The following is a 10,476-nucleotide window of genomic DNA, read 5'->3' as shown; positions in this document are numbered from 1 at the left end:
ACTCTATTGGCTTAGAAGAACGTCTAATTATTAGGATGATGTCTCTCCTTGATCTTTTCGACAATAAAACCCAATCCATGCTGTATGCTGCATATCCTATTGCCATGCTCTGAAACAAATATATAATTTATAGAAAGGTTTGAACAAGTACCACAGGGTCCCACTGGGAACAAGTCCCATGTGAAAATGACATCGGCTCCCAGGAGAATCGCTGCAAATCAAACCTACGGCCTCGTCTCACAACCGGAAGATGAGTGGTTATAGGGCATGATGAAATCACACAACAGGCTGGCGAAACCTTCGTGTGTCTTGAGGATAGCAAGCGACTCCAGGATGACATCTTTCTGCATCCATCTCTCAAGCGCCATGGGTTACGAACCAGTAATAATTTTGCACCTCCAAGATCACCGACCAGAAGAACAATTACATTAACTGAATATTTTGGGTTCTGATTCTCCTAGGCAGTAATGTTTTAGTCGGCCAGATGCGATAATTCAATATCTAATATAGTTTTTTTTTTTATCTTGGAGAAAGATATAAGGCTTTCCCTGGCCGACCGAAGAAACTGAATGAAGCCTCTACAAAGATCCCGTAAAGACCCCATTGAGTCCCCATTCGGTTCCTTTTAAAAAAACTTGAAAAAACAGCAAAATCAACTTTTAAATTGTTGAAATTCGGATTCTACGTTAAAATTCCCTAAAAAAAGGTTACGGAATAATCGCAAGGTTTTTTTTTTTGCAAAAAAAAAACTATTGCGATTATTCCGTATATGTATATGACGCCAAAATAAAATCATTAATATGTCAAGACGGTTTTTTTTACCATATGTCTAAGCTTGGATCATGACGTTTTGAATGTCAAAATCGACCAGGACTTACTGCTGAAGCCATCTATTGGAAAACAGCGGAAACTTTGTTGTGCACCTAATATATATAATCAAACCGAAGGGCCCATGTCCAGAAGGAACTAACTCCCAAGCGGAGGTTTGAAACCCGTGCCGAAAGCTGAATAGCACCTGGATGAGGTGTCTAGAATGGTGACTCTGGGATACCGGCCAGCCTCTCAGAGTACGCAGCCTCATCCTTGCATGCGGGGCTCTACAAGGATGAAAGGACCCCTTTCCCTAGCTTCTCGTGGGAACAACAATGACAACACCAAACATAGCTGTAGTAAGTGCGGTTCAAAACAACAGAACGCGCAGGGCTCCAATGAAAATGGATTCAATGCGATGGATCGGCAGAATCTCGGGGCATTTAGGCAGACGGAACGAGTAAATCACGACTTGCTAGAGTGCTACGATGCGAGTGTGGCCCCGGAGCGGGGTTACGTGGCATGGCTACATGCTCTGTGGTGCGAGAAACACCCGGGGCTATCGCACTTTTTGCAGCAACGTCTGCGAAACAATGCCGAACTACTCCGAAAAAGGGGCTATGTAAGCAGAACGCCTACTCTACCACAGCTAGAACAAGCCGGCAACAGAAAAAGAGTGGCAACGCTAACACCAACCGCGGGCAGGCATCCAATAGAAGATGAGCGATGCTTTATGATCCGGAGAAACATCAACACCAAGGTTTCTCTCAAGCCTAAAGATCTGGCTGAAATGGATGACGAGCTTCGTGAACATTTTTCCGGTGAATCCGACCTCTGGGCTATCAATTATTGTGTGTATAATGCAGCAAGAGCTTTGGCCGATGCGAACCGTAAAACAAAATCAACGGCTGATCATAAGACCAAAAGACGAATGCATCAACTTGCCATAAAGATAGGCTGGGCAAGATAGTACACGTCTCGCATTCAGTGTGTGAATGACTACATCAAATCCAGCAGGAATTTTACCGCCAATGTTCGAAAGTTCGCGCGCGAACTCCGGACCCGTTATCACACACTTAAGAATTCAAAGCTGCTGACTATAAGGCAGCATATTCTTGAGAGATTACGGATACTATCTGACGCTAAGAGAAGCCTAGAGTGGAGGGAGAGGTGGATCAGAAAAAATCAACAGTTTCTCTCTGACTCATCTCGACTCTTCCAGGACCCTTCAGTTACTGCCGACCACCCGCCCAAACCAAAGGAGGTCGAAGTATTTTGGAGAAAAGTCTACGAAGTGCAGCATAGACTGAACGAAGACTCAGAAAATATAAATAGCTTCAAGGAACTGTGTGATGCCCTCATAACACCTGATCAAGAATGCCCACCCATCACTACCGAGGAGGTGAAAAAAGTATTAAGAGGGATGAAGAACTATTACGCACCGGGACCAGATTGTATCAAAACCTTCTGGTGGAAGAAGTTTCTTTCAACCCATGAGCATTTGGCCCGTATTTTCACCTCATATTTAAAGTCGGAAGAGCCGATTCCGGAGTGTTTGGTGGAAGGGCGCACAATACTCCTGCCGAAAATAGGCAACTTAGCTGACCCGAAGAATTATAGGCGAATCACTTGTCTGAACACACTGTATAGGATACTCACAGCTATTCTAAATGATAGGATTGTTCGAGCAATTGAACCTGTGTGGCAAGAAATGTATGAACAGCGAGGCTCAAAGAAAAGCGTAGCCGGATGTCGGGAGAACCTGCTCATCGATAGATGTGTCTGCAAAGATGCAGCATTCTACCAGTGTGACCTATCGATCGCCTGGATTGATTATCGGAAAGCTTTCGATTCGACCTCCTATAGACTTATCATCTGACTTTTGGAAAGCTTCAAGGTTCATCCACAAATCGTTAGGTGCATGGAGAGATTGATGCCGCTTTGGAAAACCAGATTTACTATCTTATCTGGAAAAAATCGTGTGACAACTAACAAGGTCACTTTCAGAAAGGTGTCTTTCAGGGCGACACCATGAGCCTACTCCTCTTTTGCCTTACATTATAGCCACTATCTCTAGCACTTCGCCATTCCGACAGGTACTTGTGCGGCAAACCTGCAGATCGAAAGTACAAGGTCACTGATGCATTTCACATGGACGATCTTAAGATCTATGCTAAAAACAAAGATCAACTACATCTAGCTCTAGGGATTGTCGAACGATATACTGAGGAAATTTGAATGGAATTTGGGTTAGACAAATGCGCCAAGGTTTATTTAAAGCGAGGAAAACTTAATGGCATCTCTGAAGATCCTGAGCTCGTTGATAGAAGCGCTATACGATATCTTTGCGCTGTAGAGACTTATACATACCTGGGCGTGCCACAGAGCCGGATTCAGGATGTGACATCTATAAAGAAGACTCTCCGAAGCAGATATGAACGTCTCATCCGGCAAATTTGGTCTTTCGAACTGTCGGCGAGGTAACAAGTATCTCCAACAAAAAGGGCTTGCCGTCCCGGTAATACTTTATTCATTTGGAGTAGTTCCATGGACGAAGAACGAGCTCAGATACCTTAATATCGGGACAAGAAAGGTTATGCATATGAACAAAAGCATGCATCTTAAGTCTTCTGTTCTGCCACTGTACATCGCACGCCGTCAGGGTGGTCGCGGAATATTGAGTCTTGAATGTCTTCACAACAGGATTATTCTGGGTACAGCACATAGAGTCGGAAATGGAAGAGACCCTCTTCTTAAAATAGTCAGAAATAACGAAGAAGTAGGCAAAGGAGCGTTTCTGTACAAAGCAGCGGAGGAGGCTGCTGAAACACTTGGACTTAACTTCAGTATTAGGGGTGGGCAAAATTCATCAAATCTTATCTATCTCAGGTATTCACTCCTGAAAGCCCGGATTAAGAAAGCACAAGAGAAAAACTTTCGTGAACAGCTCCTCGATAAGAGGATGCACGGTATCTTCCACAGAAATGTGGAGGATCAGTCAATGTCGTGTGAACTAACGTTTGCTTTCCTTAAATCGCCCGGATTGAAGTCTGGTACAAAGGGTTTTCATTTTGGCATGCCAAGACGGTGTCATTTCCATCTTAACATGCCGTCACCATATTTTAAGCCAAGACATTCCCGATGATAGCTGCAGGGCGTGCCATGCACACTCCGGGCATTTAGCTCATATACTATCTAATTGCCATGCTTTATTACTATCTCTGTCATTCTTATGGCACTAAACTTAATATCACTCCTCTAAACACTCCTAGGGAAATCGAGTTAATTGTCGAGAATGGGAAGTGGTGCATATACTCGAACTTTATATTCTCGACAATTGTTTCTGTTGCTCACTCGAGGCCTGACATGGTTCTTCTTGACTTCGAGAAGTGAACCATGTTCGTTATCGAATTTTCGGCACCAGCTGACAAAAACATCATAGCCAAGGAGAATGAAAAGAAAGAGAGGTATCGAGACCTTATAAGGGAGTTGCAACGTTTGTACGCGGAATATTCTGTTAAACTAATCGTCCTTATCATCGGCGCTCTTGGAGGTGCCAAGCTTTCATTCGCTAATAGCCTAAAAAGCATCCCTGCGTGTCAACAACATGCAAAACACTTGCGGAAAAAATGCAGAAGGCGGTAGTTCTTGGATCGCTTTGTGTTCTGAGGGTGCACGAAACTTTTGACGGATCGTCGTATTGATTCCGTTACAGACTGTAACCACCTATCTCACGGTCGTCAGACGTGGTTGTGGCTAAAATTTTACCGCGATTTCGCTGGGAGCGGGTGCAATTTTTCAGATCAGCACCTGCTCCCGGTGAAATCCTGCGGTTGTCCTTATGACAAATTTTTAATGTATATATATATATAAGATATTTGCTGGGTATTACTAAGATACCCCTGTAAGGGGGAAACTTCTGTATCTTTAGAATATCATTATTATTATTTTCGTATTAAGATTGGTTCATTTAAATTCCGCAGTACTGGCAGATATCCTCGCATTCGAACCTTCCAGTATCAAGTACATAACCTGATCGTTTGTCCCAGATGTTTACCCATCCCAGTACTATCCACGCCCGAAATGGCTTAACATCCAGACTCTTTTTGAGGCGAGATTCAGCATTTCTGGCATATTCGAATGTCCAAAATAATATATTATAATTTTTAATATTTCTTACGTTGCCTTGGGCGTTTGAATATCACCGAAACGTATAGAAAAAATGATACCTCATGCAAATAGAAATTTCCGCCCAGTCCTCAGAAGAGGTCTGTAGGTTATTCACTAGTACAATGAATAAGCATGTGCAGCACTGCTTACACCATTTCTTAAATCTAAAATAATGTTTTGTTTTAAAAGTAATTATATTAAAAAGTACCTTTTCCATTAAAAAACTTCCTTGAAAACAATAGAGACAAATTTCAAACATAACACATAGTAATGAAAAAGTCATCGACCAAAATTTCATGGAAGTTATTCTCAAAGTTGCGAGAAAATAAGTGCATGTACAGACATCCAGCGTTGTAACAAGCAATAAGACGAAAAATATAGTGCTGTAAACGTCGTTTAATTTCTTTGCAAATCTATCAAAACAAAAAAGATAAGATAAATAATGCGTAGATACGTTTTTAGCGATGACTAAACAAATAATTTAGGTTCGTTCTAATCATAATTTCCTTTGTTTCAAATTTAAAACAATAACATTTATAAAAATGGTTTCAAATATGATCTACTACACAACCCTTTGAATCCAAAATAATGTCGTTTTTCTTCATTTTTAAACTCATTTTAATTCACTTCATTACACACATTATTATCAGTGAGTGAGTTATTATCGTTTTTTCACAAATTTGATACAATATTCCAAAACATTTTTAACCAGTAGATATCGCCATTTCAACGTAAAGAATTTTAAATTAATAAGGAAAATTATGATATTTTATCAGTGAAACTAGATTTTTTATTTCCTAAACATTTTTATGGGAAAGTTCACAACTCAACTACATTTCAATAAATGATTGTCGTCGTATTTTTGTCAAAATCTACTGCCGATAATACATTAATATCCACTATTTTATCAGCAACCTTTTCTTAACACAATTTAAATTTTCATTGGCAACTATTTGTTGAAAAGTAGTCAAGTTGCATTTTCTAAAGTAAATTAAAATTAATTCCGATAAAAAAATTAAATCTTCTCGTTAAAAATTGTCCAAAAACCTGCGTTTGTTAATTAAATTTATTTAGTCAATTGAAAATTCTTAACAGTTATACCAAAATCGTAAAAAATATCTCAAATATTATCTAAAATATATATGCATGTGCTTAAAAGCCTAATACCTATTTTGGATTTTAAGAAACTGGCAACTGATCATTGTTTCTACGTATATCCCGACAAAAATGAAAAGAGTCTTTAATTATTTTTAATATTGAAGTAGCACTTTTACTCAATAATTTGCTAATATTAAAATTAACAGAAAAATTTGAACTTTAAAACCTGCTGGATATTATTTGTAAGGAACGTATTTACAGATTTTATGATGTTCTACGTAAAGATAAGTTGTTGCAAAAAAATGTGATCGTTTATATAGAAAAATGACAATTTTTATGTTAAATAACAAAATCAATTTGAAAAAATTGTTTAAATCGGCTTTTACAAATCTCTTTGAAATTTACTTAACTTTTATTTTTGCAATTATCAAAGCGGATACAAAATTTAAGCTCCAGTCTAATTTGTCCTGAACATTTTTTTTGTCTCACTGTACAAACCGCGGGACTCATGGAACGGGACACAGCAATATGCAGGGTGCAGATTTTACAGGTATAAATGGAAAAGGGATTAATATAAGCAAAGACAGAAGCCCTTCTCGGAAAGTTCTTAAGGCTCTTGTGGAAAGCTCTGGAGGGCCTAGATGAAAACTCTGTGGTCCCCAGTTGATAGAAACATGGCGCCCGCTCGGTCGGTGTGCAAATAAACTGCACCACCGACAATGACCGACATGAGGTAAATGAAAGTGGCCCTCAACTCTTAACATGTGTGGGTCGCGTGGCCATCGTAGGTATATCGCACGTACACAACCTGATATCGGCTTTAACTCAGGCTGAGATTTAGAATTGGGATTTTTGATATTTTACTGTTCGATCCCGAAGCAAGCAATTTTGTGGCAGATACAATCTGACAGATAAATGAGTCAATTTCGTGTGTTTTTAACTGTCCAGTGTTTCACCTTAAAATCCGTTTGTACATTTTGTATATTTGTGCTATAATTATTATCCATAGCTGGTTCAATTTAATGCCAGAATTAGCAAATCTGCAAATACCTGAAGAAATTGTAGGTTATGTTTCTATGTTTACCTTTCAGCTCCACTCTCCTCATCATTGTTTTCAGGTTCTTTTTTTTTTGAGAATTATCACACCAGGTGCGATTGAAAAATCGTTGGATTATCAACATTAACCCCTAAATATTTGACTCAAAAAAAGAAAGTCAACCACATATTTTAAGTGACAAAAAATTAAAGAAATGTACAACTTCCAGTCGGGTGGGCACTGACTGGGAAAACCGGAAACTATAGCCCAGATTTTTGAACACCAAGAAGTACCTTAGAGTTTAGAGGAAAACCCGGAATTTTCCAGATTAATTTTTGACTTTTGTAGATTTTATCTACATTTTCCTAAAAAGTCATCTTATTTTGGGTAGCAAAATCAACTATATTGATGAACACTCGTCTATTTCGAACAGCTAGTTCGATCTTTTAGATCTTTTAGGTTTTAAATTAGAAACAGTTAAATTCATTCAAAAAATACGAATTTTCAAGGAAATACTTAAATTCTCAACTAAGAAAAAGTAATTTGAAAAACAAACAGTTGAATATTCAGTTAAAAAGTTAATGAAAAAAAAGAAAATTTTTCAACAAAAGAAATTAATTTTGAACTAATTGTAAGATTACGAATCTTTTACAAATAAAATTAAGTTCAATTTTTAACCAAATAGTTAAATTTTCATTTCAAAAATTGAGTTTTAACCCAGAATATAAATTTTCAACAAAAGAGATGAATTATGAAGAAAGTAGTTTAACTTTCAACCAAAGAGTGGAATTTTCATTCAAAGAATATCAATTTTTACAAAAAACGCAATAGTTGATATTTCAGCCAAAGAAGATTTTAAATTATAATTTAATAAAAATTTAATTTTTAATTAAAATAAGATTGTTTAATAAAATAGTTCAATTTTTAACAAACGATGAATTTTTAACTAAGATTAAGAATCTTCAACCGAAACAATGAATTTTGAAGAAAGTAGTTCGACTTTCAACCAAAAAGTTGAATTTACAATCTAAGAAGATGATTTTTTAACGATAAATCTAATATTTGATATTACAAAAAAAAAGATTTTGTTTTAAATTAGAAACAGTTAAATTGATTCAAAAAATACGAATTTTCAACGATACTCTTGAATTCTCAACTTAGAAAAATTAATTTTAAAACAAACAGTTAAATATTCAGTTAAAAACCTAATTAAAAAAAATATTTTTATTAAAATAAATAAATTTTTAACTAAAAGTAAGATTATGAATCTTTAACCAACAAACTGAATTTTAAAGAAAGTAGTCCAACTTTCAACAGAGTTGAATTTTCTTCCTAAAACGTTGAACTTTCAATTAAAATACTTAAATTCTCAACTAAAACAAATTATTTTTCAACCAAACAATTCGATTTTTAACCAAATAGTTTAATTTTCTGTTAAAAAATTGAGTTTTAACCCAGAATATAAATTTTCAACAATGATTATGAACCTTTAATAAAAAATAAATGATGAAGAAACAGTTAAATTTACATGAAGTATACGAATTTTCAACAAAATACTAGAATCCTTAACTAAAAAAAATTAATTTTCAACTTAACAGTTTAATTTTCTGCCAAATAGTTAAATTTCCAGTTTAAAAAAATTAATTTTAACCAAAAAAATATTTCCACAAAGAAGTATCGTTTTCAACCAAAAAGACGTATTTTCAACTAAAATTATGAATCTTTAACAAACAAAAATATATGAATTTTAAAGAAAGTAGTCCAAATTTTAAATCTTTCGTTTAAAAATTCAACTATTTTGTTGAACATTATTCCAATTTTGACAGAAACTTTCATCGGTTAAATTAAAAACTCGATTTTTAATTTGAAAATTTTTACTAATAAATTTCGCAATCAGAATTAATCTCTTTCGTTTAAAAATTCAACTATTTTCTTGAACATTATTCCATTTTCGACAGAAGCTGTCATCTTTGAAATGAAAAACTCGATTTTTAATTTGACCGGAAAAATATACATCTATAAAATATTTTCAAAATGTCAGCAGCTTACAATGAATAATTATTACAAGTTATTACAAAAATCCAAATAACTTTGGATTTGATTAATAGTCCAGAATGGAAAAAGGATAGCTTAAAATAAATTATGATTCTTAAGTATTAGAAAGTTTTCAATATTTTTACTTGATTAAATAGCAATAGAAAATGGAAAAAGCTAAAAAATGTAGAAACTTTGGCCAAGAGTCGAAATTTAAATGAAGGCAATTTTGTACTTATAGGGTGTGAGACTAATTGACTTTTATGAAGATTAATCGACGTAAAATTAAACTAATGATAGTGTCTAAATGCATATAAAATTGACAGTATGATGATAAGTGGCATTGCTGTGATAAAACTGGTTCCACTTCTGCAAACTAGGTTTTCGTAAGATATCTTGAATCGGATCTGATTTGGGAATCTACAGAAGTTCATGTCTGAAAAGAAGAAAATTTAATGTTTTTTTGTAGGTAAATGAATCCTAATTCTGTTTAGGGGCCGTGCATACATTAAGTCATCCTTTTTGGTTGAAAATTCAATTGTTTTCTTGAAAATTCGTTTTTTGACTTAAAAATTCATTTTTTTTTTGTAGAAATTTCATCTTTATTGTTTAAAACTGGAAATATTTGATAAAAACTTCATGCTTATGATTAAAAACTAATCTGTTTCGGTTTCAAATTAAGTTTTATGTTGAAAATTCACAATTTCGGGTTTGAAAATTTGTATTTTCGCCTCAAAAATGCAGTAATTTTTCAGTTAAAGATTCGTAATTTCAGTTAAAAATTCAGTCTATTTTTTAAAAATTCAACTATTTTGTTGATAAATCGTTTTTTTCTAGTTAATTTTTTTTTATTGTAAATTTAACTATTTAACTTTTTTTTTATAAATGTATATTATTTAATTAAAGTTTTAATTATTTGGTTGAAAATGCATGTATTTTGTTAAAAATTTGACTTTTTGGTGGAAAATTAATCCTCTGGGCTGAAAATTTAACATTTGAATTGAAAAATGCATGAGATTTATTGAGAAGATGTATTTTTTGTTAGAAAATCGCGTTTTTTTGATAAAAATGCAACTGTTTGGCAGAAAATTAGTCTTTTTTAGTTGAGGATTCAAACATTTTATTAAAAATTTCAATTTTTTTGTAAATTCAACTGTTTCTGATTTAAAATTAAATATTTTTTGGTTGAAATATGAATTAATTGACTATTTGTTAAAAATTAATTTATTTAGATTATAACTTCAACTTATTGGTTGAAAAGTAAACTATTTTCTTTAAAATTAATTGTTTTGGTTAAAGTTTCATAATCTTAGGTGAAAATTCATCTC

The 10,476-nt window shown here is 34.5% G+C and overlaps 1 protein-coding gene across 1 annotated transcript in view; it reads right to left on the bottom strand.

Moving 5' to 3' along the window:
• Nucleotides 1-23: 23 nt before the first annotated feature.
• LOC117173951 (odorant receptor 46a-like) overlaps nucleotides 24-10,476 on the bottom strand; it is a 22,762-nt gene continuing 12,309 nt past the window's right edge. Inside the window, exons 4-6 of the mRNA XM_033362599.1 lie at nucleotides 5,189-5,393; nucleotides 229-457; nucleotides 24-109 (exon numbers count right to left, since the gene is read on the bottom strand). Coding sequence (XP_033218490.1) covers nucleotides 24-109; nucleotides 229-457; nucleotides 5,189-5,393 — 520 coding nt within the window. The remainder of the gene's footprint in view (nucleotides 110-228; nucleotides 458-5,188; nucleotides 5,394-10,476) is intronic.

Source organism: Belonocnema kinseyi, chromosome 5, assembly GCF_010883055.1.
Source record: "Belonocnema kinseyi isolate 2016_QV_RU_SX_M_011 chromosome 5, B_treatae_v1, whole genome shotgun sequence".
NCBI classification, from domain to species: Eukaryota; Metazoa; Arthropoda; class Insecta; order Hymenoptera; family Cynipidae; genus Belonocnema; species Belonocnema kinseyi.
The sequence above is the reverse complement of the archived record's forward strand: the minus strand, read 5'-3'. Positions and strand labels throughout refer to the sequence as shown.